We start from the raw sequence: 23927 nt of genomic DNA on the forward strand, positions 1-23927 counted from the left end.
AAAGCCATGGCAAACAGACTTCTAATGTTGCCATATTATTATTGCACAGACAGTATGCATGGAAATAGAATAGCTTGAACAGATGATCACATACACCATCAAGTCATGATTGTGGGCTGGCTGCATGTGCTGGTGGGGGCTGTCTGCCCCCAAATGAGCATCATTAAAGCAGATCCAGCTTTTCATTGGCTGGGTAAGTTTAAGTGGGGACATGTTTTTGAAGCATGCAGAATATCTAAGAGATAGAGGAACTGCAGCTCTTCAGCACAGACAGCATAAACTGTACAAAGGAATACACAGTTTCCCTGGATAATAATTTCAACACAAGTCTAATGGAAAAAAAACCACTGTGTGGGATTGGTTTGCTTCAAATGGAGGTTGATGTTACCAGCTGTATTGGAATTACAGCTTTAGACAGGTCAATTCTGAAGGATAATAAAGAATAACAAAGATAAACCTCTATAGAAATCAACAAAGTACCTGCCAAAAGACAAAAGTATTGAGCTTTATGGTGATGTCAAACATGAAGGGGAAATAGGTAATGTGCAATAAATGTACGAAAAGAAACATGAATACATAAAGGTTTTTTAGAGATATTCTCCATCAGTGCACACCATTTACTTCAATTAATGCTAATGGAAATTTCAATGCACACCAGAAGAAGAATTATACTTCATGGACTCACCAAGCATTATCATGTATTTAACACCTAAAATCCTAGAAAAACCAGACTGAAATCAGAGAGCATATTTTGCAATCCTTAGAGTAGTATCTTATTCTGCAAACACTGACAATGAAATCAATTGAACTGTCCATGAGGTAAGACAACATAGTTTGAGTAGGGATAATAGATTTCATTCCAACAAAAAAAGCTATGTACCTGGTGTAGGATAATTATTTTGTTCTGAAATAAGTAAAAAAAAAACCCACTCACAAAAGCCAAGTATTCGTTTCTTGAATTAAAAGAAAGCACAGCAGAGAGGACTGATAATTACCTACCTTTGAACAGCATCAATCAGCAAAACAATTTCAAATTCTCAGGACTCATATGTGCTTAGGGCATTAGTATTTAGGTTTATTTTAAGAGATAGTCTTTGTTCAGAGCAGAGCTCTTAGCTACCTGATCAGGCAGGATCCAGTCCCCCACTCAGCAATCCCCAGATCAACTGGGAGACCTCTCACCAACACTACAGGCACTAACAGATGTCCATGGGGTGCCTGGTGCTAATAGTGCACAGTACAGTCTTCTCTTTTAAAGCAGCAGCCAAAATCAATACTTCACTGCAATTCAGTTTAACATATGGAATACAATTGTTTAAAAATGCACCTGAAATGCAGTGTTAGAACAAATGAAATGTTGTTTAATTCAGGTTCAGGCTTCCGAGGGGCCAAGTTAGCGTTATCAGAGGCACCTATGACAGAGCAGGATCTCTATACCTTTAGGCTATAGGACACCACAATTTGTGTGCATTCTCAGAGCTCTCTGTGAGTGAATTTGCATTACTTCTACAAATCACACATAAAAACTGAATATTTAGGGAGCATGTAATCAATTCTACTGGAATGTTAAGACGAGACGATACAGAACAATGTAACAGAGTTTGTAGGTTGTCCTCTGCATGAAATCTGTGTGTGCCTGTCTGTCAGTATAAAATCCACTAAAATGTAGCACAAAAAAAACCCCCTAAAAATTATGCTGAGGTCAGATCCTGCTAATAACATGACTTCAGGTGTAGTCAACTGTGCCTTTTAATCTCAAAAGAAACTACAAACAAAGGCATAGTAAAATATTTGTGTTTTCTTACAGTAATGTAATTTTGAATATACATTCCCATTAACTATAATCTGTAAGAAAAAAAATTGATACAAAGAAAAACATCAACAAAAGCAACAACCACATGTTTTTACCTGATCAGCTGTAGTCTCAGAAGGAATCACTAGCACAATATCTCCTCGTTTTAAATTAAGCTCATCACTGTTGGCTGCCTCGAAATCATGTAGAACTTCAACCTAAAGAAAATAACACCACACATATAGATGTGACTTAAATGACGACATTTTCTCAACAAAATTATCTGTTAAATGTGAAATGAAAAAAATTCATCTTTATGCAAACATATGGTTAAAGACATTTGAATTATCATAGAATGATAACTGGTTGTAATGGACCTTAAAGATCATCTAGTCCCAACTTCCCCTGCCATGGGCAGGGACACTTTCCCCTACACCAGGTTGTTGAAGGCCTTATCCAACCTGGCTTTTGAACACTGACAGGGCTGAGACATCCACGACCTCCCTGGGCAACCTGTTCCAGTGTCTCACCACCCCCACAGCAAAAATTTCTTCCTAATACCTAATCCAAATTTCTCCTCTTTCAGTTTGTACCCATTACTCCTTGTCCTACAAGGAACTACAGTTCCTGATGAAGAGTCCCTCTCCAGCTTCCCTGCAGGTCCCCTTGAGATACTGGAAGGTTGCCACAAGTCTGCATGGAACCTTCTCTTCTCCAGGCTGAACAGCCCCAACTTTCTCAGCCTGTGTGTGTTTGCAGCAGTGCAGTTTCAGTCCTCTTATCAACTTTGTGGCCCTTCTCTGGATTTGTTCCAACAATTCCATGTCCTTCTTATGGTGGGGACACCAAAACTGTATGCAGCACTCCAGGTGGAATCTCACAAGAACAGAATCATCTCTTTTGGTCTGGCATAAATTGATAATAAAGGCATTGATTCACATCAGATTTTATGCAGTTCCTTAGAAGCAGGGACAGCTTAAGGATAGTGTCCTTTCCTGAGACTATCAGAAGAAACTTAAGATCCTTTTCCAAGATTACAAGATCTCAGGGATAGACAATGCTTCCACATCTCACAAGTCCTGCCTCTTGGACAAGGCCTGCCACTGTCATTTCTCCCATGTAGGGAACGTCCTTCAATTATCCATTATCACTATGAGATCCGTGAGAGAGCTGGCAGGATTTTACACATAAAATTGAGAAAGATTCTCAGGAACTTTATTCTCTCATTCTCTTGTTGTGGTCACAACATTACTCTTCTTGCATTAGTCTTCTTGTGAACATCTATAAAAATTTGAGCCAGTCATATAGTACCCATTGCAATATGGTGATCAAAGAGGTGAGTAATGGGAACCCTACTCAATGACTGTCCTGGAAGGAACTCTCACCAGGTATGTCAAAAATATCTGCATTCAAAGGGGTGAGCATTCAAACATTGGCAAGATCAACATGTCATTGTGGACAGACCATTTTAAATAAATAGTTCTATCTCCTTAAAAGAAAGCTGGCCTAATTTACTCAGAGCACAGATAATTCCACGATAACTCTGCAATTATGAAAGAAAGTGGCACTGAGAACCAGATCGCAAGCTTATATTTTTCTTCTCCTTTTCTATGTCTGACCCAAGAGAGTGCGATGGAAAGCGAAAGATGAACTGTGTCAGCATGTTTGAGTTGCATTATACTGTTTAACTTTACCCTACTATTATCCACAAAGTCTGCAGAAAATATTGAACAGTGAGAACAGACCAAAAAAACTGGCATACTTAGAGAGTGCTAGGGGACTAATTAGTCTGAACTATGTAAATTATGGTAGGAAGCATGTAAAGTTCATCCATCCTCAAGGAGCTTTTCTGCTGCTCAGTGATTCTAAATGGAAAGTATTTTCAAAGAACCTTGTGAACCAGGAAACCCTGGGGGTTTCACCAGCCAAGGAAAGAATTTCTCTTATGCCTCATTAAACTTTTCTGTTTGAAAAAAGAGAAGTTTTATATATAACTATATAAAAATTTATATATTTATTATATAAATTATTAATTTATATATTTATTTTAATACAAACCATAATAGTTTATATTATTACTAAAGTTACTGATTGACATTTTGGCTTCATTACCATTAATTGTAGCCATGGGTTTCAATAGAATCAGTACTTCCACTATAGATTTTCAGGACAGAAAAAAAGCCATTTTTTTTATTGATCATAGAATCACAGAATGGATTGGGTTTGCAAGGGACCTTAGAGATCAAATATATTGTTAGCATATCAGATATATCATTAGCATATATCAACAATATTCCTGATTAACTATGTGGCAGAGCAGTTTTATTCAATATATTAATTTTCAGCAGTCATTTGATGAGATTCAAGGGTTCTCTTATTTCATGGAATCTTACAGCTACATAAGGATATGCACAGCAACAGGCATGCAGAAAATGTATCTCCTCAGACTTTATTTATGAAGCAACAGCGCAATATTAGAGTTGTAGTTGCATGAATTTGTGTGTGCATAGAATCCTTTGCCCTCAAGAAATCATGACACTACCTGTGTAGACAAGACACATCCACAGAAGCTAGGGATATCTAAAAGAATGGAGAAGCAGACCTTATAGAGAAAACCAGGTGGCATTGCTGAAGCTGCATCTTCTGCTGGAGCAGGCTGATCCTGAGAAAGTACAGCCTGGATTTCTTCAGCAGGTTTCTGATCGGTTCCAGCTTGGGAAGTTTCACTGAGAGAAGTGCCAGTGACCTGAGTGTCCATCTCTATTGTGGCATCTTTGGACTCATTCACGACGGCTTCGTGTTCTTCTCCCTCCCCCTCGTTGTTTGAGGCTGGCTCTATTACTACTGAAGGGATGCTGCTGACCTTTTCCTGGGGGGAAAAAACCCAAAAAACAAACCTCCCTCAGAAAAGAATTGCAAAACTATTTAGTACTTTATTTCAAGCAGGAAAACACTATTGTTTGCTTATTGCATAGGACATTCATGGGGATGAGAATTTCTCGTTTTCTCCACCAGAAATTCTTAAGACATTAAGTATTAGAACAAGAATGTCAAGGAATAATCCCCTCCCTGTTATAGCTGCTCCCTTCAGTCCTCCTAAATCTACTTTACACATTATTGCACTTAATAAAAATTCTCTGTAGGTAAATTTGGCTTAATTTTCAGTGTTCCTGGAAATTACCAGTCCTTTTTCCTTCACTCTGCTCTTTAGTTTCAGCAGGTTTGAGTGAAGTCAGTGGCTCCACTGTACTGTTTTTATTTGGAAATTGATAATAGTGATAGATAATAGTGATAGAAGGTGATGAAAGAAGGAAATATGACTATTTATTTGACCGAAGGTATCTTTCCTGCTTTGCAACAATGTAACTGGGAGCAGAGGAAGCAAAAAATCTAAGTAGCATCTGACCAATAATGAATCCCAGTAAAAAAAGCATTTAACAAAACTTGTTGGAGCACCCAACCTGAAAAAAAACATGTTCGCTGACCTTCTTCCAGATCATCTTATCCTGGAGCACAGATGAAATAGAATATGCAATGAAATCAGGTGGCTGCCCAGCTACAGGGTCTGCTTTAGCAGGCATTTGCCAGCTCCACAGAGCTTGCAGAGGAAAAGGCAGCAGGCCAGATACAGACTCATGGCTTGACTGCCATGACTTACAGGAAACAAAGTAGTGCTATTGATAGCAGGTGGTGCCAGGATATAAGAAAAATCCAATTGTTTCTCTGCTTATTTATCTCCCAGAAAGCCCTGTTATGCTATGTGGTAAACATTATCACAACAGAGGAGCACGGAAACAACAGTGGGGAACAACCCAGGCAAAAGCTGTCCATGCTGCTCACAGGGCCATCATAGGTGCCATTATAGGGCCATCAAGTCCCATCCCCACAAGCCTAGGGGAGTACAGAGACAAAAAGGCAGGCACAACCCTAAGTAAGGACTTAGAAGAAAGGATACCCTGCAAGAGACCATCCTAGGACCATCCCAAGAGAACATCAACCTTGCTACTGGTTGAACCTGGGGGCACAGAGCTGCAGTAGCCTTGCCTCTCTTGGGCTGCTGAGTCTGTCCTGACTCCCCACACACACCCTCCCATGCACTGACATGAGTTACCTGAGACACATCAGCCTCTTTTTCTTCTCCCTGAGGTTTGTCACCTTCAGCAACATCCTCCTGCTCAGTGGTGGCAGCTCCTGCTGCCACAGCCGCACTGTCTTCTGATGGTGCAGTCCTCTCACCAACAGATACCACCTAAAAACAACAGAAGGGAGGGACCTTTCAGGATATGAGTTACAGGTACTTGCTGGAGAGAACATGGACCAGCCTCTGCTCTGTGACCTCTCTGTGTGACACTGACCTATGGTCTTGAGTTCACTGGTGTTTCTCCTGATTTATGGAGAAAAGTAGCACTGGGGACAAGCTTATTCAGAGAAGATGATTAACAGGTGGGAGAGAGACATTTATGAAACTTCACCAGGCAACATTTAGCATAATAAGGTGAGTGGAGTAACTGTTTGTCAGAGCTGTTTTCCTTCCCCTGTCTTCCATCTGTATTGTGGAAGAAATTTACCACTGGTTTCTGCAGAGGAGAAGGAGGAACTTGCAAACTATCCAGGGGTCCACAGGACCCTGCTAATGGAATCTGGTTTTGGGAAGAGGCTTCAGGCCTTCTCTAGCTAGTTACCTACCTTACCACAGATGTCTGGCTTCAAAAATCTTGTACTCTTAATTATACATTTCTTTCTAACAGAGAGACTTAAAAATCAGGCCATGTCAGGAGAACTAAATATATTCTATATCTGGATAAATATCAGAAAAAAATTAACTTCCAGATCTACAGTTATATCAGTATACAAAATACATAAAATCCTATTCAGTCTGGCTGTGACTGAATGATTTCTGATCAGTCTGTGTTGAGAAGATAATGCATGGTTTATTCCAATGTTTGAAAGGTGCATAGAGCAGTACCTGCCGACTACTAGATCAATGTTTAATCTTTCACGCAGCATAAACTGTTACTTCTTGTAGAGGGTAACTCAGAAGGTTGTTGTACTCCCTGTCTATCTGTTCCCCAAATTGTTACTGTCTCTTTAAGACCCTGGAGCTAAAAAAACTGGGGCAGGATGCTATCATGGGCATTATTAAAGTCTGCTCTAGCAGGCAGCTTGTCTCCTTTTGCTCTGTGGTTTTTGCTTTGCTGGCTGCTTGGTCTTTGCTTAAGCAGAGGATTTCTCCATTTTTTTCTCTTTTAGTATTTTTGTCTTCTTCTTCCTAGTCTTGGAGAGACTGAAGTTGGAGTCTTTGAGCTGCCTTGGGATGAATCCTGCAGGTGCCTGTCTGCAGTCAAGGTATCGCACTGACAACACTGGAGCAGCCCTGGCTCTGGCACAGGTTGTTGCAGCCATGGGTTTTGCTGCTTTCCCTGGCCCTGCCTGCCCTGCTGTCTCCTGCTGTGAGGAGGGCACTGACCCCAGAGGGGGTGTTGGGTCCTCATCTGCCACTGGAATTGCTCCATGAGCTCCTGGAAGGGATCAGATCCCATCTTGTCCCTTTGTCTTTCCCACACAGTCGCCCCTGTCGGGCGCTATGTCAGGAAAGGGCGTTTGCTGGCATTTTGGATCTCTGTTCTCATAGGTTCATAAGATTTAGCTATTCTGTAACTAGCAGTTATTTATTGTTGGCTTTTGCCTGTTGCTGTTTCATATATTAGCAAACTGTTATTTTTTCACTTATATCTACTCACATTCATTTCTCAGTTGCAGAAAGGGATTGGTTGAACTGATTAAGGGACATAACTCATTCCAGAGTGTTCTCCTTTTAAACTGTCTTAAACCAAGACACTTGTAATTAATGCATCCCCCTAACATTTGCATTGCTATATACTGCTTATGGTAGCATACTGGATATATACTTAAAATGGGTTAATCTTAAGGTTTGGGCTGTTAAGGTAAATGACAAAACTCATTGCTTTAATGTAATTAACTACAAGATGGAATTTTTACCTTACAGCAGATAGCTCAAAGATAAAGAAAAAACACTGAAGGAAAACTCTTTTCGAGGTACCAATGTCAAGGCACAGTTAGTCTTGACATTGTTAGCCTACGGTCTCATCTCCAATGAACAGTCAGATGCTCTTTGTTCCCTCAGTTTGGTCTTCCCCCTGTGGATGAAGCTAACTCTACTACCTGAACTCAGCAATTGTTCAAGGGCACTCTTCAGGCATTGTTTTTTAGCAACATTAAATATTAACCACTACTCCTATTTGCTGCTATTAATTGATGTGATAAAGAAGTCCTCCTGGAATCCATGAAGACAGAAAATATTATATGGATTTACAGAAATCACTGGGGAACTTTAATTTAAATTGAAACTGCTGCTGTTGAAGGATGCTCTATTGTAAGAGGGAATAACATCAACAGATAAGGTCAGATGTTGACATTTTCTCCTGTAAGGCATGCAATTCTGCCACTCATAGTATTACCAATTTTAGCAGTCTTGATCCAAGAAGATATACAAATAAATGATGAATGTTAAACTCCTGGAAGAGGCTAGTAGAAAAGAGTGGGAATAGAGTGCAAATCAGATTGATTTTACACCATGCATTTCTAAGAGCATGCTGCAGAAATTGGTCTTGCTATCAATTCTAATTAAGATTGACAACTTTTCTATTTATTTGATTTGTATAGATCATTTTATTTTACTATGGAGGAGTATACTAATTTACATTAATTGGCTCACAAATGCCCCACAGTGAAAGGGTGACACAGCCTGCAGTCATGAGTCACTAAATGCATGCCACAGCCCACAATGGCCCAATCATTATTTTTTTTTTGGTGTGTCTTAAGAGTACAAAACCAATAAAAGCTAGATGATTAATAAAAGTAAAAAAAGGCATGTGAGGTAGCACAGGATGAACCTCACTATGAGCCTCAAATATCTGATTAGTACAGAAGAGAAATAAAAAAGGCAGGAAGCTGGATTCATATCCAGCTATGTTGAACCACATCCTTGCAGATACAGTGACTTGTATTACCTTACTTCACACTGAAAACCAATCCTAAAAATCTCTTTTATATAGGCAATTAATAACATTAGGCAGTCTAATAGTATTCCAAATTAGCTATCTCCAGCAGTACTATGGAAATTTGGACAGCTGTCCCATTACACCAAGCACACAGGGGAGAAAGAAAGAATCATCCAGAATAATGAGGGGTGCAATAGAGCCACTCGACTGTTTTAATTGCACAGACATGAATTCTTCTTTCGCCAGGATGCAGCTGATCCACACAGTGGTACTCTCATTAGCACAGCTGTCAGCTCAACACAATGCCACAGATCCAGCAGTAGCAAAAATGAGCCCAGGAAGAGGAGAAGGGGTACCAAGCCTGCTGCTGGGGTCTGCCAGAGGAGCTCCCTCAGATACACTTGTCTTCCAGAAGTTCTTGCCCCATGTCTGGATTTAGAACAGGAATGGGTAATTTTCATGACAGCTGGTTATAATCACAGCTAAGCTAGCTAACATCAAGAGAGACCAATCATCAAGATTTAGGGAATGCACCAGTTGAAAAGTCTTGAAAAATTCTGACATAGTACTGAAGAACTTGTTACACAACTTACGGAGTATCAAAGGCACCACACTCCATTAGCAGTCAAATATTGGCTTAGGAAATAACCTCATCTCTTATGGCAACTCTTCTGCATACAGTAAAACTGTTTTAAACAGAACATGGGCAAATTCACTCTCAGATAACAGAGTGAACAAGGAGTATTAGAATAAAAGGGGAAGATTTCAAAGACTTAGCCTTGGTGCTAGCACAACTGTGAGGCATTTCTTGCATATTTCTTTTTGAACCAGACTTGGTGGGAGTGACAAGGCAATGCTAGAGGAACAACACAACACTCTTTTGCACTGTGTCTACACCAAGCTGGGCTTGATCTACTGCTCCCATTTTGCGCTTTCTTCCTGTGTAATTCCACTGGCTTCCACGTGGATGTGGCAGTGCTGGTGAGGAATACAGCACCAGTGAGACCCAAATTCACTTCCAAATGACATATTCATATTCCACAGATATATCCTTGGCTCTAGCATATGCTGTTATATGTTATATGTTATATATGCTGTTAGGTATTAGGTGTGCTAGAGCATACCTAATATATACAGCAGGATAATGAACCTAAGACTGGACAGCTGAACTTAGCATGTTCTGAAACCAGTTCATTACCTTTTTGTATATATCATGGCACCAAAATGAGTAACAACAAAAGAACAGGTTGCTAGCACCTTGAGATACAAATCCTGAGTGATTAATAGCTAGGAGTTACTTCCCAGTCCCTACATCCATCCCTGAGTTTAATATACAGCCATTCCTCTTGTGCTACCCTCTGTGCATGTTTGAACACATTGGAGTTTCACTTTAGTACACAAGGATTCAGAGTAAGTACTAAAGAAATATAGGCTATATGCAGTCATTCAAGTCCACATATGCACAGCCTAACGTATGTCACTGAGTTTTTAATTTGCTCTGTAATTTGATTTTAACTGCATCTAATGATGCCAGACTGTGCTTTAGCAAACCAACTCATAACATGATTATTTCCAAGTATCTGTTTTAGCTCAGGGCATATTGTGCTAGGAAAAATAAATGATTAATCATAGGGTTTTTAATAAAGAAATTTACAGAAAGTCTAGGCAAACGAATACACAGAAATTGTAAAAGCTACTGGGAATCTATGCAGTGTATTTCCAAATGTCAATAGAAACAGCATTATACCTCCTTTAGCCATGGAGCTGCTTTGTTTGCTGTCCTGAAATATTTATCACTCTATACTGCTGCAACAGGCAGTTTCTAAGATAAATCCTGCATTGAATGAGAGGTGATCTGTTAGAATATATGCCATGGGTGCAGATATATCTGTGCAGTGCTAGACTTAGATACCACAGCTAGGTCACAGTTGCATTGTATAGGCCTGCCTGTTGGTGACATGAAAATGATGGTTTTTTTTGCAATGGTTGAAAATATTAAAGCACAACCATACTCGCCCCTATTCATATGTACCTCGCCTTCCTTCTCAGCAACTCCAGTTGTCTCCTTATCTCCTGCCTCGACACCCTCCTGTATAAAAAGGAAATATGGTCATCACCTTACGCATGCTGAGGCAATGGCTGCAGAAAAATTGGCATTAATGAAGCTAATGGAAGCATGCCATGTATGGGATGCAATGAAATGAATGGCTAAATGACCTAGTATATACTATCAAGTAGAAAGATACTGCCACATATAATCTGAAATAGATACGCTAAAACTAATCCTTTACATATATCATCATCATCACATTGGAACTCTTAAGGACAATTTTACATACTTTTACTACCAGTACTCTTATAACAGCAGCAGCTTTGAAGAATTGTTTAGTAAGCAACCTTGCAGTTTCCACCAAGCTCAAATTTCTCCCACCTGTAACTCAAACTGTTTCCATTATCACCTGCTGCTGCTCCTGTAATTTACCAGTGCATCAATGTAAACCTAATAAAATACTTCTTCACTCATGTTGGACTGCAGCTCATTAAAAGGGGCTGTTCAAAAGATGTGTGTCACAAAGTTTGTTTTGTTGTTAATTTTTTTTTTGCAGAATCACCTGACTTTAGGTCCATATCCAGTGGTACATGCAGCAGGTGCCTGACATAAAAAAAATTAGACATCAGTGGTTTTCCACATCTGACACCCATTTAGGTGTTCAAAGAATTGAATTCGCTGACTACTAACAAGCTCCTCCTAAACAGTACTTGTTACCAGCACCAGGTCCTTTTCTAGAAAAGGTCAAAATTGCTAAAATTCATCAGCCCACCTTTGGGTATCTTTGCAGAATGATTTAATGCCTACATATGCATATTTTCAAGTAAGAACTGTTTTCTTATTAACTAAAAGCACAATTTTGGTTGGAAAGGTGAAAGTAAGGAGAACTTCTCTTATTTCCCAAAGGTTGAGCTTTCCTGAATAATTTGATTATTGTGAACTAGTCAATTTAGTAGCATTTTGCTTTTCTGATTAGCTGGAAGTTGGGATTTTGTGGATAACGGAGTTTGAGAAGAGAGGCAAGATAGCATAAACTGTATAATTTTTAGGGCAGGAAACCCTAGTAAAAAGGATGACTGAAATAACATTATGAAGCTAACAACCTGGTTCCAGAGAGAAAAATCTGCTTCTGGAGACTTCAACAGAAAGACACTACATCAGTTCTCTCTTGTAGATAGCCATATATTTTTAATGGCCTTATGCTCCCATTTTTCACCTGCACTTAGCTTCACACTGAGAATCCTGACACAGCTGACCGCTCTTCTGTATCTAACCACTGTGTTGTTCTCCTAAACTACTTGTTACACCATTTGGGCACTGTGAATAGTACCTACAGTAGGACTGAACCCTAATTAGATATGTCTGGTTGCAGGCTGCTGCCTGGCCTCTGCTGTGAGGCCACTCAGTGTCTGCAAAGAGCTTATCAGGAGGCAACTTCACATATGCTTATATACTGCTCTGAAAACCACAGTACTTAGCTGAGTGTCTGACTGCTTTAATGAGAGAACATCAGAGTCCAGGCAGGCATCAGGCCCAAAGCACTGAGAAGCTCTTCCCAAACTGCTAAGTGCAGTGGAAGTATAAAAGCTGATTTCCAAGTGCTATGTCTCACATGTAGGAAAAGAAGAAAGGGAAATAACAACATTTCATAAGCATTCACTTTATTATGATGTCCTCATGCCATCTTTGTTTGAATGTGAGAAATTGATGTGGTGAGAGGGGCAGTATTATTTGAAAAAGAAATTAAACCAGTGGTTAATGCATTATATCCTCGGGATTTCCTTGGGGATGCTATAGAAACAGGAAAACAACTCTTTTTGTGTAGAAAAATTAATGCATAAACTGTTTACCCCATCGTTAACTTTTCTTCTGTTGGCACACATGGTCATCCTGTCCCTTTAATTACCAGACATTTTATCCCCTCCCCAAAAAGGATCAACTGTTGAGAGCTACTAATAAAAACTTAATTTGTTCTGCGGCATTGGAGATCTGAAGGACCAAATCAAAAATATGTAATGAGACCCTAGGCAGCAATTCTGACGAGCTCTTTTAATGAAGTTTTGGCAACCTTAGTCAGGCAGACTATAAAGCAGCAAGTAACTGAATCCAAAACGCCCTGATAGCCAAGTAGTACCCTATCCCCTGGACCATCCTCTGCACAATTTAAATTAAGTTCCTGCCAGAAAATTTACTGTGCAGTTCCTATAATGAAGAATCCGTGCCATAATTTTTCTGGATTAAGTGGATGTGACAGAAAACTTAGCACAGAAAAACTGAATTGAGGACTGTCAGTCAAAACTGGAAGCAACTAAACTCGATAAAAGGTTCCCAATAAAGCAGTGTCTATTAATATTTTACAATTCTACTTTTAAAGGAAACTGTCACTCATAAAGCAAATTGATGTAGAACTGCTGCTGGGAAATGACATGCTTTAATTTTTTGCAATTCAATGTACTTTTCCTTAGCTTTGAACATATTTGTCCTTAATCATAATCTTCAAAACTCTTTGCAAGTCTTGGAAAACCCTCCCTGAAATAAAAACCTTTTGGAACCAAACGCAGTCACTCCATTTCAGGCATTTTTAAAATCAACACTGGTATTTTTCCCAAAATAGTAAGGACACCATAATTTTGAATTAGCAACAAAACACCAAGAACAAACCTAATTAAAACTGTTTAACTTCTATTTAATGCCTACACTCTTCCTGTTGAATTGCTCTTAAATTGTCTGTCTCTTGCATTGTTTCTCTCTGCCTCTCTCTGCACTCCTGTGACTCAGCCAGAGCAGCTGACAACAGACAGTGCACCACAACTCCTCAGGAGCAAAATGGATCAACTGGAAAGGTCATGCCAGCCAGCAAACAAATGCATGGTACTGCAGACAGACTGTTTAATTAGTGCTTAAGAGATGCGATAGGCTTCAGAGCATTGCTTTGTTCTACAGGAGGACAAAAATACTTCCTTTTGGAAAAATGGGAACTTCTTGTGCATTTTTTTATTTTTTTTTTAAAATAAAACCACCTTTCTGGCTTTATTAGTATCTATTCTTCCACATTCTCTGCCATGCACTCATGAGAAGAGCTCCAGATAAATGACCAATTTCTCATTCCTTCTCTCTCCACCTTCCCTCCCACTTTCATTATTCCAAACCATCCAATTTACATGAGGCTTTTTTCTCAACAGTTTGACAAAACAATGTGCCTCAGATAGGTAATTTAATTTTTTGCCTTCCTATAGAGTTGACAATATGAGTGAAAGGATACAGAAGGGGAGATCCTGGTCTGCACAGACCATGAAGCTTTCTTCATTGAGTTATGTTTAGTAGAAGGGGATGATCCTGAAATAATTTGCTCCAGTGTATGCCATGGAACCAAGCAAAAGTGGATTAAAATATGAAACAAATACTCAAAGCTCATGCAAGGGTAATCAGAACTAAGCCTGAATGTAGTTCTGGTGAACATACTGTGACCACTTCCCTCCATAGGTCTAAAGCTGCTAGGCATCCTCAGAGAACAGATAAGGTTGGACAGAGACAGGTATTATCTGCCCTTTCCCCCAAATTACTGCAGAACAACCCATCTAGCACTGCCCACCATTCCTCACATGATAAATTATTTTCCCTCTGCTAGGAAGAGCTCAGTAGCTTGATATCTGATAATCAGATATCTATCCATGCTCCCTGCTGCCACATTTATAGGTGCATCTACAGATACTTCCACTTTCTTCAGCTAATTTGCATCTACACTAGCTTAATATTGATATTTGTATGGCAGTGTATCAAGTGCTAACTGAAAACCACCTAATTTTATCATCATTTGGGTATCATCATCCCTGCTTAGCAGTGGAAAACACACAGGATCTCCTCCAAGTCCAAGAGCAGCTCAGCAAGCTTAAACCTTCTCTTCTAAGAACTTACTGCACCAAACTATGTTCAGTAGACAAAGAGCACAGCACACCCATGTATCTTCCATCAGCTTCTGTGGCAGAGGAACTGACCCACAAAACAAACCCTTTTTTCCACCCAGTTTTTCAGTAGCAATCTTCATATTCTACCAGCAAATCATTAGAGCCTTTCAACATGTTATTGTCTTGAGGAAAGCATGAAAGATGTCAGATGCAGTTTTCCTCCAAGGTTTCTTAGCCTGTGGGTATCACCCACCAGCAAGACCTTCTGACAATACTGTGTAGGAGAGGAATTTCAGTTGCATAAAAAGAATATGCACTGAAATACCTGTATAAAAAGGGAGGCTAGACAACAGGACAACAGGAAAGCCCCCTGCCTACTGTCTTGTACCTCTTAATTTGCAGTGATACTGGATACCCTGGATACCTTTTGTTCTTCATGCAGAGCTGTATTTTCTTCTTCATTTCCTGAATGCTGACATGTAAAAATTTCCAAACTGGCATTCAGTGTTCTGTCTTTGGCTCACAACTGGCTTCTAAAACTGTGTGCCTTGTAGACCTACTACAATAACTTTTTCTGGAATTTTCATGGCTCCAGTAAGGACTATACATGATGTACATTTACTTAGTGCTTGAAATAAAATGAGAAAACTGCTAATAACATCATTTAAAAACAGCATCAATTCTTTCCCCTTCTGAAGTTCATCTGGCATCAAACTACTTGTGAAACCACAACCACTCAGCCAAACTTCAGTCTAAGATGCCAAACATAAGAGGAATGACATTTTAGGGCTGAAAGGAGGACGTGATGGAGAGGCATGCTGTGATGCAGCCGGGTACTGGAGAAACTGGCCATGGAGGATGAGAGTGCAAAGGATGGCTGAAATGCAGCAAGCACGTTCACCATAACAAAAAGTGGCTCCCATGAGGCCAGGCAGGGGGCATGGAGGACAGATCACTCACCACAGCCTGCTCTGCTGACTCAGCAGCGACGGCCTCCTTTTCCACAGCAGCAGCAGCAGCAGCAGGGGTTTCCTCAACCTTAGGTTCCCCAGGTGGATTTTCTTCAGCCTCAGTCTTTTGTAATTGATTTTTAAGCAGATAGCGGAAAAATTGTTGAGAACAAAATGTTGAGGAGGAAGAGGGAGAAAGAGAACTGTGCCTAGCACAGTGTTGCTTCAGGCTCAGTCTTGCCAGGCTTTGTCCCCAATGAAAGACAGCATGTAATGGGCATTTTCATCATCAATGTCCTCTATGTAAAATGAGCCACTCCTACACGCCTCCCTCACAAGGAAAGGAAGCATAGCTTCCTGACTTACAGTGAGAGTTAATGGAAGTAGGGGGAAAGCACTCAGTTTGCTCAAAAATGCTCCAGAAACTGCTGGCAAGGCCAGAAATTGAAACTGGTACCCATGTGTACCAACCCTGGTCTTCAAACACATGAGTTTTAAAAACTACCTCCTCCTCCTCCCTGGCTCTGTCTGTTCTCAGACAGTATAGTGCCTCCTCCATTGAGGGTAAGAAGCAATGAACAGAGGCTGAGACCCAAATAGATTTTATATGCACAAACAATGACTGATTGAATTCTAGCAATCATCTCTGGTTTCTTATTAAAATGTATTTTCTCTTGAGCTCTTAAGCACCTACGAGGCATCCATTTATCAACCTACTATTGGGATTTCCACCCTTTCAAATTCTGCCCCCAGCTTGTTTGCCAACAAGAGGATCTATGAAATATCATCAGCCCTGCAGCATGTGCAGTCTTGTGGCAAAATAGCTCACAGCAAAGTGCAATCTCCAATGGAGACATTACTTTGCAAATACATGCACATAACAAGGGGAGAGCTCCAAGCTGTGCTCAGCATATTCAATTTATAAAGATGGCTGACTCAACCAGACAGAATGACCCCAATAGATTAATTTGCCACAAACAAATTTCTCAGCATAATATGTAGCTCAAAAGCAACTGCTTTGCAGTTGATAACAGATTGCTGGCTAGAATGTGATATCTCCTGTGATGAAGAGACAGCTTCTATGAAATTATTTAAGATGCTATGACCTTCTCCTCCTAATATTTTTCAGGAAAAGAAACAACTCCACAGTCTCTCAATTCTTTGCTCATATATTCCTCAAGCAGGCCGGTTTTTAATGAGGTACAGAGAAGTTTGTCTATGCAAGACCTTCAGGATTTGGCACAGCATTAAGGAACATTCACTCATTGTATATTATACCATACTATGCAAAGTTTTCTCTGTGCAGTGTATTAATGACAGCTCTAGAGAATTTAATAAGAAGAAACAGGACTGAAATGAGAAACACAAAATAGATTTTTCCCAGGTAAGATGACTAATGAGTTTCCTCAGGTTTAATGCCGTGAGATTCTTTCAGACTTAAAATCACAAGTAACATAAAGCAGATTGCATCAATGTGCTTCAAGTCACTTTTTGAAAAGCATACTTCAGGTGAGTTACCACATTGCAGCTACACATAAAAATACTCTCGAAATACTCAGTAACCATCATGAGCACAAATACCACATTAAATAACACTAAATATCACCTTGCTGCCGTTAAGTAACTAAAGCACTTACCCGGCAATGCTGTTATTATCATCCTTGTTCCAGGCTAAGCAAAGACTGTAAGAGGAGCTAAGAAACTGCCCAGGGATCCTCACTTCCAAAAAGATTGTGCCCAAATTAGAAGTAGACTGTGCCTACTATTAATATGGTGATGAGCAGATAAAACTACAGCAATTTTGGAGATATGTTAACAGCCACCACGTACTATCACATCCTTGCTGTACACTGGAGCATAGTTCTCATTCTAGTAATTTCTTAAATGCAATAAATGAACAAACTGTTTGACTACACCTTTACAAAATAAACATGCCTTACAATATTCTGTTTGTTTTTTCCTTCTGCTCTGTGCTATCCTTGTGAAAGATTGTTTCAGTGAGTATGGATTTACAACTACAATGATATCACCCACCAGCTCTTTCAAATGGAGAAATTACATAGGTGGTGTGGTTTAAAGGATGGAAAACCAAAAAAAAAAGTGAAAATATTTTTTCGCAAAGGAAAAATTGTATCCTTTTTGACAAGACATTTTAAAAATAACCAAAAACCACCACTTACCAAAGGCTCTGCCACATTCTCATTTGATTGCACTGTAAATGCAGAGATATCCTAGATATAGAAATGAAAAACAACAATGTAAAAGTATTTGAGACAGAATATTTGCAGGTGTCCATCAAAGACCTGACTTTTTAAATGGTTTTCAGGTAAAGTCACTAAGTACATTCACATAGAATAAGATGGCAAATACAAGTTACCTAAAGATTATTTTAATATTTATTTAGATTATCTGGGTACTATTAATATTAAAACCATTTTTTTTTCTATTTTATATTCAATGTTTCTAAACCAAGATTTTTTCACCTCACTAAAGGTAGTGAATACATGTGATTCACACCCTTCATTAAATACATGTGATTCACATGGACTTTGTTTAAGGTGCAATGCACTTTTAAATTGTGGAACTCTGAATTCTTTTTGCAGATTACACGTGGCTGTATCTGGAGAGTACACCAGGCCTAAGCTAATTTCTTCTTGATCATTGGCTTTTATTTGAATAGTAATTACAGTAATTATAAATATGAAATTTTACCTGCATTAAGAAAGTAGAAAATATTGATGAATTTTCCAACATCTCATTCAGAAACAATTAATTTGCAAAATATTGCTGGGCCAAATTATTTTCCTACCACAGAGGATACAGAAAATACTTATTTTCTCCAGATGAACATTTTGCCTTAATTATTAGAGCCTTGTGCTTTGCCCCTTCCATCTGTATCCTTTACTAAACTGAATGTCCTGGAGCAGAATGGTTGATCATTGGAAAACTCATTTTCATCCTTGCATAAGCTGGGCCTTTTTGGGTACTTTCAAAATTTGGTGTACAGGGTGTGCTGTGGTTGAGCCAGTCTCTAAGAGAATGCTGGAAAATAAAGAGGCCCCAGATTATCCACCTGAAATTTGGGATCTTGACACATCCCTGGAATCTGAAAGCATAAACACGGTGTCTTTAATGTGCTATATCTCTGTGATGCATACCACAGACTCACTATCAGCACCACAGTGTTTAAGTGTATTACAGATAAATAATTTAGGTTACACTTTGAGAGTAAAACATATTTTAACTGAAAATAAAGATGAAGAAAAAGAACTCACTACATATTTAGACACAGAGTTATTGAAACCAGGTGAAACTGAAAATGTGCTTTACAGGACTTTGGGATTTTGAGAAAAATAATCCACAAAAGAGCACAATAAAAAAAAAAAAACTAGACCAGCCATTTTATGAGGAAATAGCTGTCCCACTAAGGTAGACAGATTTTTTGCTATTAGACTCAGGCCAAGAGTCCTAAGGGCATTAGAATCTTTCTATCAACATCTAAGAATTTGTGACAGCAGACAAGGTCTGGATTTAAGACAGTATGATGTTGCTATGCAGCTTGTCTGTAGAACAGACTTCTTGAATTTGTATAGCCAGTTCTAATGCCTTCCTAATAGCACAGAAAAATATTATCTCAAAACTTTATTTCTTACCTGTGCAAATCCATTAAATGCTATGGTGGATGCCTAAGTAGAAGTGAAAATCAGAACAAATTACCATTTGTTTACTAAATCCAAACATGAGTCAAAACATTTTTATTTGCAAAATAAAAATGTAGGCCAGACATAAAAAAAAGGAAAAAAAGAAAAAAAAAAGAGAAAAAATAATAAAATGAAGGGTAAGTCAGCAAGAAATTTTACAACGGTGCTATTTGTTAGCAAGACATCACAGGCTTAAAGAAAATGACAAAAAGAAAAAGCAGAGAACCTTCAATAATTTAAAAAAATAATAATTAAAAAAAGACCAGATGCATTTAAAGATCTACAGACAAAACACAAAAGCTAACAGACACAATGTGTCTTCACAGTTCAATGCTTCATTCACCATTTCAAAATGCATTTTTGTCAGCCTGCTTGAAGGGCTGAGGGCACCACACCAAGAAGAGTTGCATGGCAATTTTTCAAAAAAAGAATAGCATGGACTTAGGAAGGGCAGTAGGAAACACACAAATGGAATGTTTTTAAACAACAAGGTTATGCATGGCCTAAGGAACTCTTTGTCTAGACTAGGCTACACACTGGGGTAGGTACCTCTTCTTTATCAGCCTCAATTTCCTGGTACAACAATCCATATCTCCGGTTAGCAATTTCATCTTCAGATAAATCTGAGTTGTTGGTCTCATTGTCTTTAGGACTAGTTGAACTCTCGGTGCTAGCATTTCTGGAATTTCCCATTTGAAACAGAGACAAGGGTCTAGCTATCTCCTTGCTCGGTCCAGGATTGCTAATGCCTGTCTGCTCTCCGGGCAAACCTTGTTTTCCTGGTGTCTCCTGAATTACGTGGCTTGTGCTTCCACCTATTTCCCCCCAGCTGTTATCAGCAGCTCCCAGGTCTTCTGTAGACCATTTATTACTAATGCCTAACCAAACATTTTCCATGTTACCTTCCTCTGAGTTTTGCTGCTTGGGGAAAAAGGGCCAATTATCCAGTCCATTGGCTTGGCTATCTGACAGACTAGAAAAGCCCCAGGAATCATTAGTAACTGTTGGATCCCAGTTTGCCAGCCAGGGCTCTGTTTCCAAGGCTTCAGGAACATCACTACTGATCACTTCAGTGACTGCTGTTGCTGTCCTACCTGTCACTTGGCCATCTGCATTATCTAGGCAAGGATTATCACAGCTTGTGCCAGCAGCATCAGCTGCTGTGGGCAGAAATGCCCACTGTTTTTCATCAGTAGTGTGACCTGGAGTACCACTACTACCATTTGGGAGGTGGCTGATGCTGTTATCTTCAGTTCCTTTGCCAGACTCTTCGGCACCGAATAATTCAGCATCACGCAGATCACTTCCAGTATCTGAGGGGTACTTTCCTGTGTGGTCAGTAATCTCTAGGTCAACATGTGCCCTCATATTTATACACTCCATGGATGTATTCTGTCCAGTACCACTGTCAGTTTGGTCTAAGGCCTCCTCAAATGTATTTTTATGGTCCTCATCCCAGATACCAAGGACTCCCTGAGGTTCAGTGCTTTCTATAGTCTCAGAGTTGCACGCCACGATTTTGTCCCCATATTCCAGCCCTGTGCTCAGTGACTGTATTTCTCTATCTGTCTCCTCAATGAGATTGACCTGTTTGAATTCTTCTTCTGTAGAGTTTTCTAGGTTAGAACCACCAGTTCTCCCAGTATCCCCAGTATGTTTATCTTCAAACTCATTTAAGTTTTCTACCTCTGTGCTGACTAAAATGTCAAGATCTGATTCTGCTAAACCCTTATGAAATTCTGCCTCACTGTTTCCTTTGGTTTCACAACCTTGCTCTTCCAGTTCCTCTGTACCTTCTACCTCCTTGTAGTTAGCTCCAGTCTCTACCTTTTCACTTGGCTTGACACCTGCCCACTCGTCTTCCTCAAGCTCTTCCTCTGCCTTTTGCACATCACATGGGAGGGGTTCATCCAACAAGCTATCAGTTCCCAGGATGGGTGTCTCAAAACTGGTTACGTTCTCTAAAGGCTGATTGGTCACCACATCTTCCCACACGACATTTTTGGCATCCAACTGGTCCTCCAGTGAAGTCCTCTGGTTTTCGCTTACAGAAGCTGACCCTGGTGCAGCATCCTCCTGCTCACCTACTGCAGGCCAAACACTAGCAGGCAGAGTACCTGTGGATTCGCTTGAGGTTTGCTCTGCCCTGGGAAAAAGCAAAGAACTGCCTGCAGTAATTTCCTGGCTGATACTGGGTGTGCTAACATCTAGGCCCCAGTTGAGTGAACCTAGATCAGTTTGAGATCTGTTAGTATCTTCTGATGACCCACTGTTTGGGGTTTCCTCCATGATCAGGTTACACAGGGAAAGACTTTTTGAAGAATCAGGCTTTAAGCAGACAGAAAAGCAAAGAAAAAACACAAGATGAAAAAGATAAAGGCGGACTTGATGAGAAAACACAAAATTTATATTTTACAAGAGCAATTTTAATCTAAAGAATGAAGTGACTAAGTTAAGCAATTTAAGGAAAAGCTATGTGATTTGCAACATCTGCAGGCAATAATGCAAAAGAGCAGCACTGATACACAAAACCAGAGAACTATGTGTTACACCACAGTGATTAAAGGAGTCTCTAGAGTGGTTACGATTTTGGGGGGAGGTTTGCTTACCGGCTGCACCAATTCGCTGCTTGTCTGTATAGAATGAAGTCATACACATAAAACACAGAAAAGAAGAACATGATGTACTTTGATACAGCAGCAGTTCATTAATTAGCAGTTCTCTAACCAGCTGCAGTTACCAAATCAGGGTGGGGAAGGAGCGGCGGGTCCTTTACTGCCACTCCACCCAAGACTAATTCCAGGCCTGTGAATTTCAAACCTCTGAATTACATTATAAAAAATGTTCTTCATGTATGTTGAATATTGATCACCTCTTGCTTTCCCCTGTGAATCACTGACATTTTTATTTCAAATGTTTAGCTATGAAGGCACTTTTAAAATATAGAGCAAGATGAAAATAATTATAATACAGAATACATACATAACATTAAAAAGCTATAAATAAAACCGTGCAAAAAGAAGACATTGATAAAGCTATCTAATTTAAGTTTAGAGCAATACACTCTCAACATTTCTGGGTTATTTCATGTGGTCTAGATATTTGCAGCCTTGAAATTTTGGCTAGCCTACATACATGCCTTTTTTATCAAGCTTTATTTAACCTCAGTATTAGGAGATAAGCATTTAACATACATCACATGAGGAATGTGCTTGCAAAACTGTGCTGTGAGCCTGAATACATGACAAGCATTCACAGATTTCTGTGCTGGCTGGTGCTACAAAAGGTCAAATACAAACATATCAGGTTCCATGTCAAGTCAGCCCAGCTAACTCCATTACATACAGTTAAAAGAAAGCTCACAAAAATGGGTTGTTTTCTTCCTGCAAATAATTTTATCTGATTTGGCTCCAGGAGGAAGAAGGAAGGATTCATACAGTTTCCTACAGTAGTAGTTTCTTTTGTGAGTAACTCCAGTTCACTGTACTGCCCACAAGGACAAGCTAAATTCTGTCTTTACTCCTAATTTTGAGAAAATGGTTGTCCATTAATGGACACCTACAGGTATATAAAACAAGTGACATATCCATTATTACCTTCTAATAGCTGTACTTTGGGCATATTAAAAGAAACACACTTAGGTGTAGTGATTGTGAATCTTCTAGCCTCGATTTATATCATATATAAATAATCTATATCATTTAGGTTTTGTAGGCTAAGCAACAGAGATTATTTTTTGTTGTTGTTAGTTTTAAAAGATACCCAGTGGAATAATATACTTGAAAGAGCTTTTCAAGGTCTGTGAATTCTTTATCTCAGCTTTTGGTAAAAGAATTGCAAATCTGAGTTTAAGTTTTTACAAAATCATAGGCACAGAAACACTATTATGTATGTCAGGCTTACCGTCCATAGATCCCATGGCAATGTCTGAAAAAAGTAGTGGAAAAAAGAGCTTGTCAGAAAAATACCATTCCTGTACTGTATGTCCAACATGCTACACAACAATGACCATTAAATAAGAAGAGAGAACTTACTTACACGCTTGCTTATAGTATATTACATATACTATATAGTATGGTATATACGTATTTTATATGTTAGCACATGTGTGTGTCTGTGTATGTATATGCATAATACTTTTGGTTATCAAGGATGAGCAGTATGCAATGCATTGTGGTATTTCCCACTTCAAAGTAGTTGTTGTTTTCCAGAAAACTCACATTGCTGTGTACATGATTAATGGTCAGATTCTGAGCTGATCACTGAGTGACTTTCAACAGGTATACAAGACTCTGCAAGGTGTCAGCTTTAAAGAGCTTACAAAGTTGGGGTTTTCTAGCCAGTTAAAAATGATGCAGCTGTCCAGTGAGACTAAATGGGCTTCCTCACAACACTGACACTAGAAAGGAAAATGGCATACTATTTGGGAAAGGAAATAAGAAAGCTGACCAATATTTTCTTTTTCTTGTCCAATCTATTAAGAAATGCTAGTGACCTCTCAACAGAA

At 39.3% G+C, this 23927-nt stretch overlaps 1 protein-coding gene across 2 annotated transcripts in view; it reads right to left on the minus strand.

Moving 5' to 3' along the window:
• The window catches only part of AMPH (amphiphysin), a 121914-nt gene that overhangs the window by 1765 nt on the left and 96222 nt on the right, over window positions 1-23927 (minus strand). The window contains exons 13-21 of one of the 2 annotated variants that reach the window (XM_015618882.2): window positions 23324-23347; window positions 22030-22053; window positions 19373-19405; window positions 17900-17950; window positions 15730-15843; window positions 10847-10903; window positions 5904-6041; window positions 4395-4661; window positions 1909-2010 (exon numbers count right to left, since the gene is read on the minus strand). In XM_015618882.2, the coding sequence (XP_015474368.1) occupies window positions 1909-2010; window positions 4395-4661; window positions 5904-6041; window positions 10847-10903; window positions 15730-15843; window positions 17900-17950; window positions 19373-19405; window positions 22030-22053; window positions 23324-23347 (810 nt within the window). The remainder of the gene's footprint in view (window positions 1-1908; window positions 2011-4394; window positions 4662-5903; window positions 6042-10846; window positions 10904-15729; window positions 15844-17899; window positions 17951-19372; window positions 19406-22029; window positions 22054-23323; window positions 23348-23927) is intronic. The other variant, XM_033512015.1, reaches the window with a different exon arrangement.

Source organism: Parus major, chromosome 2 (genome assembly GCF_001522545.3).
Source record: "Parus major isolate Abel chromosome 2, Parus_major1.1, whole genome shotgun sequence".
In the NCBI taxonomy this organism is placed as follows: Eukaryota; Metazoa; Chordata; class Aves; order Passeriformes; family Paridae; genus Parus; species Parus major.